Here is a 22,688-nt window from a genome sequence, read left to right as displayed (position 1 = left end):
AACGGTTAGCACCGCTGCTAACCTCCCCGCTGAATTTCATGCGAGGTGTTAGCGGCGCTGCGCCCAGGCACTAGTTGATTTGTGCCCCGTTAGCGCCCTAAGTGGGCGCTAACGGGAGGCGCAAATCAACCGAATTTAGCCCCTAAGATTCTATGCAGTGTATGAAGGTAATCTGAAATTAAGGGAAATGTGCATCATCTTTGCAGCTATAAAAGAAAGTCCTAAATAGGATTATTAAATCAGCTTTATGATCATTTACCTTACAGTAAATGATCAGAGTTAAAAAAACAGTAAATACACCTTTTCAGTACAGGAAAGTACTAGAGTTTTTATTCCTTCATGTTCAAACTTCACTACAGCGTGAACTTTACAATAACTTGGAAAGTGAAACTTACAAAAAAGTGCTGGTAACATTAAAAAAAGAAATCTTCATCCCCAGAATGTCAATTATTCTTTCACACGAACAAATTTAAGGCTTAATACTTCAGTATAAAGTAAGTATGCAGATAAAACTTCACAGTATTCAAATGTCACAATAACATAATGAAGCATACAGCTAGTTAACAATACACATGTCACAGGTAATACATGAGAAATACAGTCTAATAAATGGCAAGTTAGGATACTGTTGCTTTAATAAATCTGGCAGGATTTAAAGCACTTGAAAATTGTACTTGAATTTATACCAACATACTGTACTATAGTAAATGGGGGAAAAGTTGGAGATCACCTCAAAAATGCTAGCCTGTTACTTGGAGGGTCAACTGAAAAGGCCAAAAAGCTACCCCATAAGTAGAACGCCTCAATTTAGTGGTAGTTGGTTTTGAACTCCTTTTGTTTCAGGTCACTTTGATAAACTGATACTTCATTTCAAACGTTAAGACTAGATTTTTCACTGCCAAGGCTAGTTTTAACCAGGAAATTTAAACATAAGAAATGGTCAGAAGTAAAAATATAATTTCACTGCAGTGAAAGCCTCTTGCCAAAGTCTTTTAAAATTAGTTTTCAACTAGTTTGTTTTCCTTTGTTGCATACTAAACTCCCCTTCATGCTTTAACATACACACTTGCATTCAGAGGGAAGAATAAGCAGTCATAAAACTATTTTAAACACTATACCCGGGGTAGTTTTGTAAATTTCTCATTTGACCCTTAATGCGAATTAGCAAATCCCTTAATATTAGATAAAGGGTTCATACACAAGGCAAAAAAGGCAGGATGCTATAAAAGGGAAAACAGGGTACGTGTTCCGTACCACAGGTAAGGTGCAGAACAGAAACAGTAAACTGTTGACATCTACAAAAATGGTCAACAAGCATAAGGTGCTTCACAATCTAACTTTTTGGAAATATAACAAGCCAACACTTCTAAAGTGATCCCTTACACCAAGACAAGTTTATTCAGCTGTTTGAAAAACCCAAAACGCTAGTTTTCACCTGTTGTACCAAGATGGCTCAACCATGGCAAGTAGACATTAAAATGAACACTGCATGGTTTAACTAATCTCCTTCAGCACAGACCACTGCAAATTTGTACTGACATAAGAGTCTCATTTCTAATACATAGTAGCAGCACTGATACTGGAAATATTTAATAAGCATCCTCTTAGGAGACTTTGGCAAAGAGTAGACCTACCCTGTGAAACACAGCTTTGAGTTAAACCATAGTTATTTCCTTAAATTTAGCACTGTTCATTAAGGGTATAGCTGACAGTGTGAGAAAATGGACCTTTTTAGATCAAATGTCAGCACTTAGTAGCACTGGACTGAGGATAGGGCCATACAAATCAATAAAGACTTGCCAAAGGTACCCATTATCTTATTCAGCAGAGAAGTAATAGAGTAAGAATCCAACTGCAAGGTACTAAATACATATGAGGAATGTTTATGCTTCTCACAGAAGTGATTTAAAGTTATCATTTAAAATTAAGAAACAGCATTCCTATAATATATATGGTTCCGAAGTGAAATCATTTCTACTTTAGTAACAGAGCAGATTTGATCTGGTGCAAAAATATGCTCTGATGGAGTAGATGTTACAGGATTATAGTGAAGTACCAAATTATACACTGTGAGAATACATTCACACATTTACTGAATACTTTACCAGTACATAATTCACCTTTGAGCAACATCAGGATATGCATTTTTAAGCCGAATTCTCTATCTTCTGCTTTGTCTGTAAAAGTTATATTTGTAAGTAAGTGAGAAGATGGCTTGAAAGGTACACATTCTGATGGCACTTCAATCCAAGGTGCTATGATTCAAAATAAAGCTGTGTTTATTTCAGGTGTTAACCAATTATGGCCAAGTTGATTAGGTACATATTCAACCAGTGAACTAGAAACATGTGCAAAGAATGTGAAAGTTACAATTTTTGTACTACTGTACTTTTGGCCTACAAATAAGTAGATTAACTAGTGCATAACGCACAATATCTGTAGAATTTTGTGCTGACTTCTACAGACATGTTGTGTTTGTTCGGAAGAGCACTATGACAATGAGTATAGAGCAGGCACACTAATGAAGACCTAAGAATATTACTTTTTATGATGCCGATGTAACTTTAGAAATCTGTTAGCCCAGATAGTTCCCAAATACAGTATGTCTACTACACTTGCACAACTGTGTTTTTACTAGTGTTGAGTGTTCAGAATGAATAGCAGCAAGTGTATACCAAAGGCAACATGGATGTTCTATCATAGAAATTCAGAAGTAAAATGCACTTTAATTCATTCAATAGAATTATGTCAACAAAAATAGGTTCAGCCTGTTATATCACACTATCAAACAAGGTAATATTTATATTTATTAAAAAGTGTACTCCTAATATGTGAAAAAGTATAAACTATAACTTTGGACATTAAAATCACAGTGGAATCTAAATTTATATAGACTCTTTATAAAGTTGCAAATGCAACAAAAATCTACAATTCAGTGCTTATATTGTAATGATATTTTCACAAGTCTGAATGCTGTTTTGTTGGAAGAAGGCTGGGCTCTAGAACAAGACAAACCTTTATTTGGAATGGTTTAAAAGCTCTTATTCTGATTTTCACCATTCAAATGTCAATATAATAGAAATAAAAACAGAAGGCACATAGACTTAATGTATATGTTATAGAAGTGGAAAGGCATATGTGCAACACTGAATACTCAGGGAATAACAATAAGCTTGCACCAGAATTTCTACAGAATTATAGGCACCTGTTTTATGTCACAGAGAATCAAGATCGAGCAGAAAGGGGCATATTCTATTAATTGTAGGTATTACAAATACATGTTTTTAGGTGCACTACTATCTGCATTTTATTGTGAGATTAAAAGCTTTATAAATTTGTATAATACTTATTAGGTGTGCAATTACATGTATGATTGGCGATATCATTTTTGAAGGATTTCTTTCATAACTTGTATAGATCTTTCTGACCCAAACAAGGAAAGCCAAGCAAAATCCTTAGTGCTCAGGAGAAGCTTGTAAAAAGCTAAAATAGAACATGTGCCACTAACAAGGAGCTTTAGTCTCCCCATACAGGTGTACATTAAATATCTCCAGTTTGTCCCTTTCATTACTCTGCCCAGTTTTCAAATCCATTTTATATTCAAGAGCAATGGCAGTGAAAAGGAACCGCTTGAGACAGTGCTGCTTTTTGTATCACAAAAATAGTCCTACACATTACAAAAGACTCACAATCCAGTGTGTTTGACAAATCAAAAAACGCCCTTAAAAACCCCTAATTAGTCATCAGAGGAACAGCAGTAAATACAAACTGTTGTAACAATAAACAGACAAAAACCAATTGAACACACATCAATAATTAGTTTCAAAACAGGTTACTGCAGCATTCTTAAGGGCAGACTTTGTTTTCATTTAATTCCTTCACCAAAACAGTCTTATACCAATAAATGTATCATTTTAAAAATATAAAATAGTACACAACAAAAAATATTTTCCTACCATTCAAAAGGATTATTCTCCACAAAACATAGAAAAATGCCACCTAGAGCTTTTTCTTTAAGTATAGGGCACATACATGTTTTTGCATAAAATATGGAAGATGCAAAACCATCCTAGTGTTTTATAATTAGGAATAAAAAACATTCAGCAAGCAATCAAAATCATTGTACATCACCTATTATTAAAGGAGATGTCAAACTTGTCCAGTGCTTTCCATAATAAAACAAAAAAACTATACACCATCTGTGATAAATTTTCATCTTAAATGGAGATAAACTGCTTACAAAAATAAAAAAAGCAGATTATAAAAAACAGTAGCTGCAAGAAAAAGAGTGAGAATGTAAGATAAAAGTCAAGAAATGGTTTTACCCACTAATCTACAATAAGCTGTGAGCAACCAAACCTCATCTTCCTTCATATTTTTGCAACTGCAGTCTCAAATTTTTCACTTTTTTATTTATGATACTCTCAGGACATCTTTTAAAGTTACTATATGCTTTTCCCATCATGAGTTTTAAAATAAATTAAATGGAATATGATTGGGTAAATAGTGAAATTAAAGTTTTTTTGGTCTACAGTAGTCACATTAAAACAAATATAAAATAATTATCATCACAACAGTGTTGGGCTAATATAGTAGAAAAGAAGGTGCACAACAGTAAAGTGTATGAATCTGATATACTGTACCTAAGAAAAACTACACTACTGCCTGTTCTTCCAACATAATGGTTGGCTGTTCCTTAAGTGTCTTAAGGCAATCAGATTCTACTTTTGAAACAAATCAGATTTTGGCAAAGGCTGGAATAGACATCTGCATTTTCAGTCATTACGACATAATTGTTTAGTTTTTCTTTTTGAATTAGAGATCAAACCATTTAAGTGACAGGTTAAGAAAGACAGAATTAATTTGTTACATGAACTGATGCCTCCCATTGCAATACGCCATGGTTTAATACAGGGTCAGGTAAAATTTGAAGCAGAGAAGATACTGCTGAAATTTGGAGAAATGATAGATGCTAGCACATTAAAACCAACAAATCTCGATATTTATAAGCCACAGACTAGGTTTGAGATCATTTATTCCAAAAACTGTAATCTCTCCATTAACTCTTATCCTTCCAATTGAACGAGAACTCTGCACCAATAGTGCAACAAATACTATTAGCCGAAGGTGACTTGGTCCTGGGTAGAGTTCCAAACTGAATGAGATAGGCAGTCCAATCATAAAGAACTCCCTTTAATGGTCCAAAGGTTCAATCATTGTGGAGACCAATGTTTTAGCCCGTTTACTTCATCAACTCCTGATTCACTGGCTAATAAGTTAGCTAAAATCAAATCCAATGAAAGTCTTCGTATGTAATAACACCAGGAGAACCATGTGCCTTTTTTCAGCCTATCCACAAAAAACTTTTGACCTTTTTCCCCTGGTAAAAGTTCATGGTAACAATGCCTTAGGAAATAGGTCTGAAAAGGAAAGATGATTTTGAAAAGTCTGAATAAAGTAGCTGAATTTAGGTAGGAGGAAGAAATCTTAATTTTTTTTTCTAAAATGCTATTCCTTTTTAAAATTAACTAACTGCCAGAAACAATAAAACCAAAAATGCAGATGTCAAGGCATAATAAATTCAGTAGATTTGTCACAAATGTTAACCGATTTAAATTTTTGGGTTAGTGTTCATTTACAGGGAAAGCAAAGTGCTGAATTAGTGTCATGTCAAATTATGTGTTACCAGCTAGTATCCTGTACTAGTGTTCCCACCTGTGGGTTCAATTTTACATTTTACATTAGGTGACTACTTTGAGCATTGACTGGATGTGACACTAACACTGGTTTGGTTCTATTCACATGCAGTAACTCCCTCCCCACCCCGCTCCCCCCACCTCACAAAAAAAGGTTAATTTTTAGCCCTTACGTGTGCAAATGTTTGTGTGTGAATGCTGGTCAGTAGTGGAAACCTTACATGCAGTGCAGTTATCTCAGTGCATAACACCACCAGTAACTTGCACACTAGGGTTGTGCTGACTTTACAAGACAGCAACAAAATAGTGTATTACCACTTGGACACTTTTAAAATCTTACATTGGCATCCAGAGAGTAGGAACATTATTAATTTTGCAACTCAAAGTGTAGAATTGTGAAATACAACAGGAGTGTACTACTGCCTATGCTGACTGGGTTTTATTTGCCCTTCTGTACAGTATGAACCTTAAAGCCACAAGTGATTTATAAAACAAAAACAAGTTGTAACACTACTGACAACCTGATAGTGCTTCATGCTTTTCAAGCCACTAAGGTTCCAGATAATACATTTTATTTAAAAGGACATACTGTAGTTCTGGGCTAAAACTGAATTTACTTGGTATGAGTCTTTGCAATCCGATTCTGAAATTCATTCATTACACATTAGTTTTGATGAAAAAAATGTTTAAAGTTTCAATTCAAACTGTATGTTTAGATATAATAGTAAAAAGGCTACAAAAAGCTTTGTTTCCTGCTCCATAAAAAAAGAACTGTACCCTAGAAAATCATACTGAAAAATTCCAAAAGAAGCAAAGAATCACAATGGAAACATGATTTAAAAGCTAAAAGAATGCACAACCACATAGGTGTACAGATTAAATGAAAAAAAATTGTAAAATACAAAGTACTGGATCTTTACCAAAGTTGTTTTTATACTGACCCAAATCATCTATTTACAGGTTAAGAAAAAAGGTGGCTAGCTGACTAAATTCAGTATCAATGGACTATTCCACTGGCATAGTCCGATTGCACACCTTAATCTGTTTCATCTTTTGTATACAACCCACTTGCTGTTGAGCACAAGAAAGAGGCAATTCTACTAGTTATTTAAACAAAATTAATACTGTACAGGCCTTTTTATCCCTGCATTTATCCCTGTTTATGTGTAATCCTAAATAGGGTATATTAAAGTCTTTCATTCTGTTATATTAAAATTACAGGCCAATTGAGGCAGGAATTGGTTTATGTGACTAGTAGTTTTGTACGTTAGTTGACCACTATATAATCACAATGCACAAATTTTGTTACAAGGCATAAGGGAACATGACATTGCTATCAACATATTTTAAACTTTTTAATATTCAGACATTTTAAAGTTTTAATTTTTTTAATCCAACAAAACAGCTACAATGTTTCTTTGTTGGCATAACCTTGGAAAGTAAAGGAAGGGCTCAATGGTGCTGAAGAATTTGTTTAAATGCCCCGGCCTCCAGCCTCTGTATTTGATCAGTACAGGCGCTTTTTATTTTGCCTTGCACACTCTTGACAAATGGAGGTTATCACTATACTCCAGCATAATTGAAATTTGTGCTTAAATATACTATAACCATCTCAAAAATATGCATTAAACTATCATCTTTCCATTCCAAGGCAGCAACAGTCCATGTCTGCATTTTCATCTTATTTAATATTAGAATAGCCAAATGCTGAAGGAAACAGTTTAAAGATAGTGTTTGCTCACTTTCTAAATATTGTCAAAAATTTCACACTAAAACCAAATTTTTTAAATAAAATACTTTCTAGTTTAAACATTATTGCTCAATCATCACATACAGTATATTATGTAGGAAAAAGTGCATGCCCTAATTTTAAAGGGGAGACTGATATTTGTATCCATCACAACCGGATCCATTAATGATGAATTATTATCCTATATTCATTTTCAGAGTTATTGCAAAACCTTTGGGCTATAAGAGCGCACATAGTGTGCCATTTTTCAAGAGCCCATTCATTGGATCTTAGATCTCATTTAGAAGTGAAAATGAACAGTAGTTTCTTTAACCCTTGAATTACATACACCCTTCTTAGTCTATTCTCTGCTTTGACTCTTCAGCTCTACTTGACTCAAGGACATTCAGCAAATCACCTTTCCATTAATAAGAGTACTACTGTCTTTGCTAGATGGCAGCAGACTGATTATAATATTTAGTTAAGCTGAAAAGATGCTGTTAAATTCTCAGACTTGTCCTGATAAATTTATCAATCGATTAATGATGTGATATCAGGTTTCTTTCTAACCGAATGTTGTCAGTACTGTAACATAAACCCAACATTTACTCTAATATATTAACATAACATCCTTACAGGAATAAAGGCCTTTACAGTTTTACAAATCTAAAGATTTCATGAAAAAAATATAAAATACCATCAATGTATTATAAGGTGCAATGTTTCTGCGTTGTGATTTGATTGGTTCAATTAACCACAAGGGCATGGGTTGTACCATAACTTACCATTGATTACATTTAGAGAATTAGCAACATAACAATAGAAAACTCATGTAACATCTTGGTCTATTAACAGGCTGTTAAGTTATATCTGTAAATAGTTTGTCAGTCTAGTTAGTTGCTTGATATAGGAATTCAGTGTTAAACAAATTATCTAATTTACGGTTGGGGGTAGTATATTATTCACATCTTCTTAAAAAGGTTGTGAGTGCTTCATGCTGTTGACCCAGCATTCAGCGTCAGAGTAGGGACTACCAATTCTACTCATTACAGCCACAGTTGGTAGCAGGGTAGGGATAGGAGGGCTTACTCCGAGTGGGCATTCCCAGGGTGGAGTGGTACTCACAGGTAGCATTAGTTGGGAAATCACGGGTCCACAGTGCCGCATTTTCTGTCCATTAATTTAAATGGTCAGAAAATCAGACTCTGGAGACCATTCATTTTCCAACCAGTGATCTGTGAGCCCACTCCACACTGGCAGCAACCGATCGTGAGAATCACCCTTATGACAGGCAGAGTCAAAGGGTTGATTCTTCACAACAGAGTAGGTGTAGGAAGTTTATTATCTCCCAGAAAGGTACACCAGTTAAAAAAAGTGTTTTACTTTACAAACTCATGGTCTTATCTGTTAAAAGCACTGTGCTACCTTTTACTCTATACACATAGTCTGTTGCAGTAGAGTATTATGTTCCTGGGAAGGAGGAAAAAGAGATGGCATAAACTTTTGCTAAAATATCAGTATAATACTGAAAATTAGAAATGAGTCAATTTAGAAATTGCTTACATTACATTAATGAATTACAGTTTTAAGTTGCATTAAATAATGAAAGTTTACAATTAACAATGGGACCATACTTGTAAAGGGGATGTGCCAGAGGACTGGAGAACAGCTAACGTAGTACCATTATTCAAGAAGGGTAGTCGGGATAAACCAGGGAATTACAGGCCAATGAGCCTAACATCAGTGGTAGGGAAATTATTGTAAAAAATTCTGAGGGACAGAATTGGTCTCCACTTGGAGAGGCAGGGATTAATTAGGGATAGCCAGCATGGCTTTGTCAAGGGAAGATCATGTCTGACAAATTTGATTGAATTTTTCGAGGGGGTGACTAGGTGTGTGGATGAGGGTAGTGCAGTGGATGTGGTTTACATGGATTTCAGTAAGGCTTCTGATAAAGTCCCGCATAGGAGACTGGTCACCCGTGGAATCCAGGGTGCCTTGGCACATTGGATCCAAAACTGGCTAGCGGCAGAAGGCAGAGGGTGATGGTGGAAGGTTGTTTTTGTGACTGGAAGCCTGTGGTACCGCAGGGATCGGTGCTGGGTCCCTTGCTGTTTGTGGTCTACATTAATGATTTGGATGTGAATGTAAAAGGTATGATCAGTAAGTTCGCAGATGACACGAAAATTGGTGGGGTGGTAAATAGCGAGGCGGGAAGCCTCAGGCTACAGGACGATATAGATGGGTTGGTCAGATGGGCGGAACAGTGGCAAATGGAATTTAACCCTGAAAAGTGTGAGGTGATGCATTTTGGGCGGACTAACAAGGCAAGGGAATACACAATGAATGGTAAGACCCTAGGAAAGACAGAGGATCAGAGGGACCTTGGTGTGCATGTACATAGATCCCTGAAGGCAGCAGAACAGGTGGATAAGGTGGTTAAAAAGGCATATGGGATACTTATATTCTATGCCTCGGCTAATGAAGGCAAGAGCAGGGAGGTTATGATGGAGCTGTACAAAATGCTGGTAAGGCCACAGCTGGAGTACTGTGTGCAGTTCTGGTCGCCACACTATAGGAAGGATGTGATTGCTTTGGAGAGGGTGCAGAGGAGATTTACCAGGATGTTACCTGGGCTGGAGCGCTTCAGCTATGAAGAAAGACGGGACAGGCTGGGGTTGTTTTCCTTGGAGCAGAGAAGGCGGAGGGGGGACCTGATTGAGGTATACAAAATTATGAGGGGCATAGATAGGGTGGATAGAAAGGAACTTTTCCCCTTAGTAGAGGGGTCAATAACAAGGGGGCATAGATTCAAGGTAAGGGGCAGGAGGTTTAGAGGGGATTTGAGGAAAAACTTTTTCACCCAGAGAGTGGTTGGAATCTGGAACTCACTGCCTGAAAGGGTGGTAGAGGCAGGAACCCTCACAACATTCAAGAAGCATTTGGATGAGCACTTGAAATGCCATAGCATACAAGGCTACGGACCAAATGCTGGAAAATGGGATTAGATTAGACAGGGCTTGATGGCCGACGCGGACGCGATGGGCCTCTTTCTGTGCTGTATAACTCTATGACTCTAAAACCCTATGGGAAACTTAGTTCTTTGCTTTTTCTTTAATATTGGGCCTGAAATATTATTTCTAATATCTTAATTTCTAAGGTTTGCAACTTGTATTGCAAATTATTCTTTGGTTTTTAATTGTGACATAAAATGCTCATAATTACAAGTTACAACTGTAAAACTGTCACAGAAAATTCTCAGTAGAGTTACTCTGTATGACACAAATCCATATTGTTCTATAGACATGGCACCTTTAACTTGAATTTACTTTAAGTTGAATCTTAATCAATCAATATATACAAGCAGAGATTTACATGATGTTTAAAATAGGGAGTTACTGCTGGAATTTTTAGAAGTCATCTCATTATGACAATGGAATAGAAAACTCAGGCCTAGGATTAATAGAAATCTAGGGCACAATTTGAAAGAGCTTTTCTTTCAAACTGTGTGTGCACATCAGTCAACCAACACTTTTAGTATTTTCTCCTTTCTTTAAAGAAAGTTGCTCTGGTTTTGTTGGATGTTTCCTCAGATATTTTCAACAGAGAATCCAAAAATATCACTGGGTGTCGGAACTTTAGGTGCAAACTTGAATACTACTACTCCACAATATAGCAAGTTAGAACACTAAATGACCCACTAGCCTACTCGACAATGTCTTCTTTAAAAAGCACCTGTATCTACCGCCCCCTTCAAAAAATGCCTACTCTTTTCCTGCACAAAATGGGGTTTTGTAAGATTGTTCACATTTATTATAGTTTAATATCAGGGTTCTGATATATGTTATTTAAAGGCACTGATCCACATTGTCCATATGGCAGATACTATATAGGTAACACAAACAAACTAAAAATTGTTCAGTCGTTTTTGAAGAAGGGTGATAAATAAGGTAAAATTCTAAACCATGCGATTCCACAAATGTTCAGGTTAGATTCAAGAGCAAACAATGCAAAATTATGTGTACAACCCAAAACTAGAGAGAGAAAATATAATTTCCATCATAAAATGGATTGATGGTATAAAATATGCCAATAAAACATGCAATAAACCATTGGTCACAATGATTAAAATGCGTGTTCATTTTTTTTTTAAACTTCTATTCATTGCCTCCAAGGTTCAGAATTTTAAGTCGCCAAAATGTAAAATAAAATACCCAAGGAGGTATTTTGGAGTGTGCTGTACATACACAGTGGGTTGTGCACACAGAAGACTAACTTCTACATTTCACAATTTCTGAACTGTTGAACTTCAGTAATCTAATACTGTCTTGTTAGTACACATTCCTATGTCTGACTGATGGGTTCTCTGAATAAAAAGGACAAATACTGCGGAAACCAAGAGTCACTGTGAATGCAGCGGGCTGGTGATACGCAAGTGATTCAAAGTGATTGCATTAAATATTGCAAGGCAGATCTATTTTGTAATAAAATGTAAATGTGTACTATTGTATAAACAAATACTGCATCGCAAAGTTAAGCTTGGTTAAATACTCCTTCCACAGGACACTATTCCAGTAAAACAGCCTAATATCATCACTTGTTGTGGCTAATGCCTAGCTTAAAGCCACAGCCACCCTTTCTTTCATATTTGCACCTTAAAATCTCAAGATCTAAACCTGTACTCCATAATGTTAAGCCAACAGGACTTCTTAAGACCCATTTGCCTCTAAAAGATTAACTAAATTTGTTGCCACATTTTTTGTAGAACTCAATCGTCAGTCAGTCAAAATACTGAAACAGTGAATTATTACACCTACAGAAAAGTTTTCAAAAACATAATGCTGACCAAGCTGTTTTCTAATTTTCTCAGATTAATTATTGAAGCTTGATATCAGCACTCATTTTAAAAGAACAGCATATAACATTGGTGTGATACTGCAACCACCTAACAATGAATAGAATAGTCACAATCACAAGATATGTGGTCATGATTTATCCAGACTGAAATGAAACATCCATAATATTGAACAAAATATTTACTGTATTACATAGTTAAGATGTTGAAAAGTGAAATTTTGTGAAGCAGCTAAAGAAAATGCCAATCACAGAAAAACAACAAATAAAAGTGTACACTATTTTTATCTGTGCATGAAAGATACAGTACTCTTATTTTAAGTCTGCCAAAATAGGACATTAAAAAAAAGGGAGTCGAGTCATCGCCACTACTTTTATTTGCTATATGGTTAGCTAAAACAGCCTGTTGATTTTTTTTTAAGTGCTGATAACATCATTGGTAGAACTGGCTTGGAGGAATAGTCAACCCCATAATGACAGGGAACTAAATTGACATTAGTAGAGGGAGTCATTAATCTAGGATGCACCAGTAATTATTTAATTACAACTATTATTTAAATTCAGCTCACTTGCACCATCAGATTTAATAACTCTCTACCTCCACAAGCCAGTTTATTTTCTGAGATCGTCAGTACTCAGGTTTAAACAAAAAAAAAATCCAAACAAATCAACAGAAATATACACAACTGACATTAGGTTTTAAAAAAGGTATAAAATGGAAAACTCTCTCAAGTGTGTGAAAATAATTTCTATGGGTGGAAATCAAACTAAAGGAGGGCAAAGTAAATTAAATGTGCAACAAAATGTAAGATGTAGAATTAAGCAAAGTGCATTATGGGAGAAGAGAGCAACAGATTAAATGAAAGATTGTGGCTATTCATTACCTAATCTGTGAATAAATGCAGGAAGTTTTATGTAATGGAAAAGTGTGAAAAGAATTAGGTGCATCTGCGTACTACATTCAGATTATCCATGATTAAACTAGCTGAGTGCTTTAACATTCGTTAAACAGGCTGTATTATGGACATCAAATGAGATATGTAATAAAGGAATATATAGGAAGCGGTATGGTGTTTCAGAATAAATGGGTTATGATAATAAGTATAATTCACTGTGTAGATATAGAAGTACTCCATTATGTACCCACAGGTAAGAACTTGCAGATAATACTGATGCAGTACAGACCAGTCTAATACACTGGCATCAAAATAGTAGACTAATAGAAAATGCACAATGTAAAAAGACTATAAAAAATGCTTGGCTATAGGCAAAGTTGTGTTGAATTTGTAGTCAGATGGCTACATATGTAAGTTGCTTTAAGTATTGATCCTAAAATATCCTAAAAAAAACAAAAAGTTATATATCTATAGGTGATATGTTTATGAGGCCTGGTCAACTGCGGAATAAAAAAAAGCTTAGAATCACTCGTGTTGCACTCATCTTGGTTGATGGGCCCTAATAAATGTCACTCATATGGTAATGATTTAAAGCTAATATATGCAGTATAATGTTTACTTCCAGCTAAAATTGTGTGCATATGAAAAATTTCAAGTATTTGTATCAGTCTTGTAAAGATACAGAAAAAACACAAAACTCTTACACTGCATCATTCCTCTGCAGTGGTTCATTTAAAAAAAAAATTAAGCAAGGACAAGTGATTTGAACATGATATCTTAGGAAATATATAATTCCACTGATCAAGACCTTCCTTTCTTAAACTTTATTCATAGTGCACAACTGAAGCTGTTCTCAACTTCATATTCATTATAATGACTGACTGACTGACTGATTTGGGGGCACTGCAATAGGTGCACCATGAAACTCTAATTATGTCTATGGCAACAGAAACTTAATCAAAATATTGTAATATTGATTGGAATAATCATCATTGACAGTCTGAAGATAAAATAAAAGACAAAAAAGGAGCAGCAATCAAAATGACAGCATGTCAAACAGACCACATTGATTATATGCTAATAATTTTGAATGTTATCAACCACACATTGTGGGGAAAAAAAACTTCCTTCAATTCAGCTCATCTGTCTGGAAGAGATCTTACAACCTTAACAGTCTTCTGAATATTAGTGGCAGTGTACGCAAAAGTTCCAAAAAGCCTCGCTTCTGCTCAAATACTGTTGTAAAAAAAAAAATGCACATCCATGTAGTAAACTTTACCGGAACCATCTGCAATTAGAAAAAAAACTCACTGCGCTTTTCCTCATATTGAAATAACATTGAGTTGTTTGCACATTTGAGAAATAAATTCTTGTACCTAACTGCAGTTGCACGGATGCTGCATTATATATTAAACCTCTTAATTTTCAAAATGAAACCCCTCTGTGTAAGTGACCTGTCCACAGCAGGTAAATAATAAATATCTGCCAGTGTCATTACAACCACTATACATACAAAGTCATCTTCGGTAAAAGGCAAATTTCGTGACCATAATACAGAAATGTCAATACATACCAAGTATTGTACTTCAAAAGATGTTGCATACCACAGTTTACCGGACTTCATGCTGTGTAATGATCTCAAAGAAAATTTCCACCTTAGATAATGCAACACTGGATTAGATCTGTAGAGATAGTAGGCCTTTGTAGTGTTCAACACGCTAGCAATAAACGAGAGCTGAATGAGAGGAAAAAATCTTGAGGCCTGTAGTGGTCATCCAGCCAGTGGAGCACACACAATAACAGGCATTAAGGCCACCATCCTGAAGAATTCTTGAACATCTTGCTGCTGGTAATAATATGCCAGCGTTTTTTGTTTTAAAAATTTGTTTTTTTAAAATTAATTCCAAATTTGTTCTTAAAGTAGTTCCTTAACCATCAGAAACGTGCATTCTCATATGGTCGTTGAACTGTTCGATTTGGTCGAACTTGGCTGGGCAGACAGAGCAGACATATGTAGTCACCTCAGAGCAGCCAGTGCCATGGAGTGCCATGTGCCTCTCCAGTAGGGTCTTGTGGGAGAATTTCTTTTTGCAGACGTAGCATTCGTAGGACTTCTCACCACGGTGAAGCCGCATGTGGACGTTGAGGGAGCTCTTTTGGGTGAAACGCTTGTTGCAGATACTACACTGATAGGCTCTCACACCAGTGTGTGTCACCATGTGTTTAATCAGATAATCCTTCAGTGAAAAAGATCGCCAACAAATGCTGCACTGATGTGGCTTCTCCCCTATAGGACATTTAACAACAAAGACAACAAAAGTTAATCATTTGAGTTGCATAAAGTGACAGAAATTTCTTTGAGCAGCATCACAAATAAAACTGATAATTTTTTTAATAAATTATCTTCCGTCAGCATTGTTACTGTTTTACAAACTGCCATGTTGGGGGTGGGGAATAAGACTCTGCGAATTTTGCCACCATACAATCCAAAAACTCTATGGGGATGAATCTGGTCTTTGGTGATAGTGAATCAGCAATGGAAATGAAAATCAGTGCAGATGGCATGAGCCATTGGCTGCACCACCAGGTCCCTGATTTGCCAATATGCTCGCTGTGGCATAGTCAAATTACTTTTCCAGCAAACTTTTAAAGTAATTTTGCAACGGGAAGATTGGAACAAAACAGTGAAATTAATGGCGTTGTTGCCGCTCCAAGAAATTCCCGGCAATTATATCTGTGAGCAAACGGAATTAACATACACAATAAAATAGTTGTAGGATCCCGAATTAAGGGTTTGCACAGATATTAATTCAGATCTGATGCACCATCAGACTGCAAAATTCCTCACAGCCAGGTGAGATTATTATTCACTATAGAAATAAAAATACCAGGAATTAACAGAAATAGGCAGCAAAGAACAAACAAAGATCAATGCTGATCATAATCAAAAAGTCATTTAAAGTACTGCCATCAAACAATGGTGGAAAAGTAAAGCTAGGTCCAACAGCATCTGAAGAGAGAAAAGACAGACATTTTGAGTCTAGACCCTTCCATAAGAACTGGAAAAATGATAGCAGAGCACCATTCTAGAACTAACCAAAGCAGTCAGTCTGTGCCTACCTGTCTTATTTTCTCAAATGCTGACAGACCTGCTTTGTATTTCTAGTATTTTCTGTTTTTATTAAAAAGTGAGTTACCTACATTTGGTATGGTCTTCCTCATTCTGTTCATGCAATTTATTCTCCACAATTGATCCAGTGACTTTACAGTACAACCTACCCCTCCCCAGTCAAGAATTCTGGAATTATTGCAGTATGTTGCATAATTGCCCCTATAAAGCAACATGACCCATAGAGGAGCACACACAGCAGTCAAGCCATGGCAAAGAGGATAGCAATGATGACACAGAAACTACAGATTCCTAATGTAGAAGACAGCATTTGTGCATAAAACAGTCATACTAGACGTCTTCCCTCATAATTTTTAGAATTTCCACAACAAACCTATCCTCTGGTCTTTGAAAATACCAAAGACTCTCAGTTCCCTTTCCTGTTCCTCACATATGATCTCTTACCATCTTAAAGTCTGGTCTACCTGTACCCTCCAAAATGACATACCAAACCTCAGCACAATATACAATTACAAAGTACTCTTTTAATTTTAGCAAGTTTTGTGAATACATAAGAACATAAGAAATAGAAGCAGGAGTAGGCCATTCGGCCCCTCGAGCCTGCTCTGCCATTCAATATGATTATGGCTGATCTGATCTTGGCCTCAACTCCATTTTTCTGCCTGTTCCCCATAACCCTCGACTCCCCTGTAGTTCAGAAATCTGTCTATCTCAGCCTTGAATATATTCAATGATTCAGCCTCCACAGCTCTCTGGGGTAGAGAATTCCAAAGATTCACGACCCTCAGAAAAGAAATTCCTCCTCATCTCCGTCTTAAAATGGCGACCTCCTGTGCCACTTGCAGCCACACAGCTTTAGTCTGTTGTGGAGGCTTTTTCCTCCCCAAGGAAGGAAAGAGCATTCCTTATTTGCTCTTGCTCCCTCCACCAGAGCTTGGAGGGAGGCCTCATCGAATCTAGATGTACACTTTGGTCTAGTGCTGGACATACTTGCAGAAGGAATCACTCAGAACAATGGTCACAAAGTTGAAAGGCTGAAAAAGAAGCAAGGTTGCTTGCAGGCCTTAAATCCAGCTGCATAGATTATGTCATCGGAGGCGAGTTTCTGTAAGAAGACTCATTGGACCAGGGGTTCCCACACGCTGGAAATCAAGTGCCCAATTAAGGCAAAATTGCACTTTTGTCCCACCTCACATCGGAGGCAGGGTCCTGACACGCACCCAGCCCACTCCCAATGACAAAATCCAGCCCTATGTCTCTGCGCAAAGTACATTGCAAGGAGCAGTGTGGAGGAATTCACTACCACAATCTGTTCAACCATGGAGGAAAGGTTGTCTTCATTGCAGACTTTTGTGAAGTTTGTGACAGCATCTCTGGCATCTACTGTGCAGAACTTTTACACTTTGGGAGCATCTCAAACTACTGGTATGGAGGCATCGGATGTCAGCCTGCAAAATGCTCTTGGATAGCCTCGGCATGCTTCGAGAATGGCTTCATCCTACCCTCAGACAGATTAGTGTGCACTGAGAGTTATCCTCCTGTTTTTCGTTGTCAAGGATCAGGTGGTTAGCTCTCCCATTGACACCAATGCTGAACAACATACATGCACAAGGGACAATTGAGCTGCATTCAGGAAGTGGCTGGCACTGACATAGCTGCCTCACTACAACCTTCTGAGCCCACTGTCTGTAGGTGTAATGCCACCAGATTCTCCACACACTTGCAGTGATGACCTGCAACCAGCCAGCATACCTACTCCTTTAATTATGGAATCATAAAGGAGCAGTAGGAGGTTAGAGATCATGTGTCATGGAGATTGGCACAAGGGAAAAATACAGTCACAAAATCATGTTGACAACATTGAGACCACACCTGGAATACGGTGCACAGTTTTGGTCTCCTTATTTAAGGAGGGATATACTTGCATTGGAGGCAGTTCAGAGAAGGTTCTCTAGGTTGATTCCTGGGATGAAGGGGTTGTCTTATGAGGAAAGGTTGGGCCTATACTCATTGGAGTTTAGAAGAATGAGAGGGGATCTTATTGAAACATATAAGATTCTGAGGGGACTTGACAGGGTAGATGCTGAGAGGCTGTTTCCTCTCGTGGGGGAATCTAGAACCAGGGGGCATAGTTTCAGGATAAGGGGTCGCCATTTTAAGATGGAGATGAGGAGGAATTTCTTCTCTCAGAGGGTCGTGAATCTTTGGAATTTTCTACCCCAGAGAGCTGTGGAGGCTGAATCATTGAATATATTCAAGGCTGAGATAGACAGATTTCTGAACTACAGGGGAGTCAAGGGTTATGGGGAGTGGGCAGAACACATCACCACGGAAAGGATGGCAACCTACGTGGAAAGGATGGCTACCTCTGTGGCAAGGCTGGTTACCGTAGAGGAGAGGATGGCTACGGTAGAGAAGAGGATGGCTACGGCCATGGAGGAGCTTAGTCGCCAATGTATTGAAAGCATGGTCATTGTTCAGAATAGACTGACATCTCTTGCGGAGCGATGGTCAGCTATTGAGCAGAGAAACCAGACCTTCATGGAAGTCCTCTGCAGTAGGACTTCCAGTGCAGAAACGGGTCCTCATGGCCCCCCTGAAGCGCAGCAAGGTGCTGTCAAGTCACTTGCTAGCTCTGAAGTGGGGGTGACCCATGAGAGGGATGTTGGTGGCAGACAACAAGGAAGTGGGGGCTCCACTCCAAGCGTGCTCACGATCATGCTACTGCAAAGCCCTCGGTCAGAGCCCCACCAGAGCCCCCACCCAACTGAGATGGTCGTCTCAGCCCCTGCACAGCCGCAGGAGCAGCAGACTGTTGCCCAGCCCTCACAGGCTTGCAACCCCAGAGGACGCCCGCCAAAGGTGTCGAGACAGGAGCAGCAAGAAAGTGAGCAAGGGGCCTCCACATCTGCTGAAGTCACAGGGGAAGCAACACATAGGAGCACGAGTAAGAGGAAGATAAAGCACAAGTAGTCACAAGGGTAGTCACTTGGGTGTTGTGTTTATTTTTGAAAAGCCATCCGTGAATTTTGATGATAAACAAATTTGATGGCAAACTGTTGAAGTTGTGGCCAGTGTCATTTCGCAAATGGGACTTCCACATTGAGGGCTTTGGGCGACTTGCAATTGTCAGTATGGTGGTCAGAGTGATAGGAATCCGCAGGTTCTTGTCCATTGTCGATGCTCTGGTAAGAAGGTGCGAGGCAAAAGTATTTGATTGTGCAGGCTAAGCAAATCTGGCCAAGATGAGTGCATCCCTTGCATCCAGGGCAGCAATGTTCTCGCGTGCTGGTGCCGCTGGTTGATGCGCCTCTGCAACCTGTTCGTTGTCGGTCTCCTCCTCATCTGAGGAGGTTATGCGATCAGCCACTTGTACCTCAGGAATCTGCAAGCCACGATGCTGTGCCATGTTGTGAAGTGCACAGCAGACCACGACGATTCTGGAGACCCTGGCTGCTGAGTACTGCAGGGCTCCACCTGATCTATCAAGGCATCTGAATCGCATCTTCAGCAAGCCGATGGTTTGCTCGATTATGGATCTGGTGGAAATGTGGCTGGAGTTGTAGCGCTCCTCAGCTTCGTTGGATGGGCTCCTCAACGGTGTCATTAGCCACATCTTCAGGGGATAGCCCTGGTCTCCAAGTGGCCATCCAAAAAGTTGGTCTGGCAGACTGAAGAGTGGAGGCACACTAGACTGGTGCAAGGTGGAAGGAGTCATGGCAACTGCCAGGGTACTTGGCGCAAACATGCAAAATTTCCTTCTTGTGGTTACACACCAGCTGTACGTTGAGGGAGTGGAATCCCTTGTGGTTGACAAAAATACCTGGATTGTGATGGGGTGCCTTAAGGGCCACCATGTGTGCAGTCAATGACGCCCTGCACCCTTGGAAAGCCTGCCATATTGGCAAACCCAACTGCACGCACTGTTACACTTGCTTGATCCTGGGAGAGGTTGATATGATTGCGTGCGATGGCAAAGAGGGCATCGGTTACCTGCGTGATGCAAGTGTGTGCGGCCGTCTGGAAGATGCCACTGATGTCTGCTACTGATCCCTAGAATGAGCCTGAAGCAAAAAAGTTGAGTGCGGTGGTGACTTTGACAGCCACTGGTAAGGGGTGTCCACCGGATCCTCTGGGCTCCAGGTCTTGCTGCACCATTGCGCAGATGTCACCCACTACCTCTCGCGAAAGTCTGAGCCTCCTTTAGCACTGCTGCTCAGTCATGTTGAGGTAGCTCATCCTCTGTCTGTAGACCCTGTTTTGGGGGTATCTCCTGCACCGACGTGCTTCCATGCGCTGGCGCCTTCTGGCCTGTGCAGTTTCAGGTGGGTGAGCAGCAGCTTGGAGCTCCTGCTGTTGGTGCTGCTGTTGTTCAAGGTTCTGCTGCTGCCGCGGCTGGTCCTCCTCCGAATCTGATGTCCAGGAGGAAAGGAAATAAATGGTTCCCATGCTTTTGGTGGATACCTCAGTTGAGGAAGCGCTCAGTCAAGGTGGGGAGAGGGGTTTCCCAGGAGGTCACACTGGAGATGGGCGTCAGGCTCCAAACTTCCACAACAATGAGTGGGCCTGCTAAAAGTTCCCCCAGACCCGAGACAACAAAATTCTGCCACCTGCAAATGATCCTTGGTGAAAACTCCTTTTTAATGGTGGAGCTGCAGCTATTAGTAAGCGATCCACTTCTGAGGCCACCAGGATTAACTGGCGTAAATTCAGAAAGGCCTCTCAAAATGGGATTATAGAGGCAATTAACTGGTTGTTAAGGGCCTTAAGGGCCAAGCCGCCTCTTGGAGGCGGGATGGAAATGGGGTCTGAAATACGAATGTGGGAAAATTGCTCGGAGGTGGGATCGGAGCCGCCCGCCATTTTTGTCGATTTTTACAACTCACGCCTCCAAACCCGCCTCCTCGGGCCTGGTAAAATCGAGCCCATAGGATGCAATCAATCGGATTTTCCATTTATAAGCAGAATTTGAGGGGTCTGAATACCCAAGTTGTGTAGCAGGGTCATGTTCCATGTTTGATCGCTACCTAGTAGGTGCCTGGTCTTAGGCAAACAACACCACTTACTCCATTTCAGTAAAAGAGGGCAAAGTGCTAAAATGTAGGGTATGGAAGTGTATCACATATGAAGTTACATGTACAGTATTTATAATGATGTGGCCAAGGTCCGTATGCTATTGAGATGCAGTTGTTCTATTTTACTTGACATGAGCACAATGCATTAGAGTACTAGCCATCAGCCATGTAATGGCCTAAAACATCAGCATCCTGCATGTGCTCCATGATCTCCCTTCCAATGATATGCAGGGTGGCTGCTGTGATCACATTCAGCGGTCAACGCTCCTGTGGTCTTCCCCCACTGCATATCTGTTTCCTCTTACTGAATGTCATCTTGTCCTGCAAGTAGAAGAGTCATGAGAGAGGGCAAAAGGAGAGAAAACAGCATCAATTTCAGGAAGCTGCACATCATTCTAATATTGTGTGCATGGCCAAGACTATGGTGGATAAAGTGGTTTGTTTGGGAGGTGCCTTCCTGAACATATAGCTCAAGCAAATGCAGCTGAGAGTTGGTTCTTTCACAAACTTTACTCTTGCCATTGGGTCCATAGTGCAGGCTTGTCTGCACCAGCAGTGCAGAGGATGGGCTTCACTGGATTTTGTGATGGGAGTCCTCTAATTTGAATTGGTTGCTGCTACATTAAAAGCTTCCTCAAAGAGCTTGGCCAGGAGCACACTTGCCTGGCAACATAAAATCCTGTGCATATAGCTCAAGCAAATGTAGCTGAGAGTTGGTTCTTTCACAAACTTTACTCTTGCCGTTTAAGGAATTGTTCCAGTATTCCACTGTGTTTCTGCCAGAAGTGCAATGGTTAATGTCACACTATTACTCTGCATACTGGTATGTAACTATTGGAGGACATAGCACTAACCTAGGTTGGTTTCTTCAGGCATTTATTTTTCTTCCTTATATCCTTCCATGTCCTGGGGGTCCTGGACATAGAATTAACCAACTAAACTATTGTTTACCATGCCTGGTGAACTTTGTGCTTCTGGGAGGACAGGAACCTGTTATGCTTTTGGGTTTATACATTATATAACGAGATCCCAAGATTGAATAAGGAACCCCAGTCGCAGTATTCGGGCTTACTGGAATATATCATGCCGACACGTAATCGCCTTGTCTTTGGTAGGCAAATGAATATATGTTCTCATACATTGGCTCAGGATATAAATCAACAGAAAAATATACTTAACATAAACAAATAAATGAAGAGTACTTGTACAGTATTGGGGGTGGGGGCACAGTCGAGGTCATGATCAGAGGAGGGGGATCTGTGGCCGGCAGCGGCCCTTGTGGTTTCAATGTGCGGTTGGGAGGAGCAC

The 22,688-nt window shown here is 39.1% G+C and overlaps 1 protein-coding gene across 4 annotated transcripts in view; it reads right to left on the bottom strand.

Moving 5' to 3' along the window:
* Positions 1–301: 301 nt before the first annotated feature.
* zbtb20 (zinc finger and BTB domain containing 20) overlaps positions 302–22,688 on the bottom strand; it is a 374,550-nt gene continuing 352,163 nt past the window's right edge. For all 4 annotated transcript variants that reach the window (XM_086006585.1, XM_086006588.1, XM_086006587.1 and 1 more), the window contains one exon: positions 302–15,462. In XM_086006585.1, the coding sequence (XP_085862711.1) occupies positions 15,104–15,462 (359 nt within the window). In that variant the 3' untranslated portion in view covers positions 302–15,103. The remainder of the gene's footprint in view (positions 15,463–22,688) is intronic.

The sequence above is a fragment of the Somniosus microcephalus genome, chromosome 14 (genome assembly GCF_052327205.1).
Source record: "Somniosus microcephalus isolate GS21.2 chromosome 14, FLI_Smic_1.0, whole genome shotgun sequence".
Taxonomy (NCBI): Eukaryota; Metazoa; Chordata; class Chondrichthyes; order Squaliformes; family Somniosidae; genus Somniosus; species Somniosus microcephalus.
The sequence above is the reverse complement of the archived record's forward strand: the minus strand, read 5'-3'. Positions and strand labels throughout refer to the sequence as shown.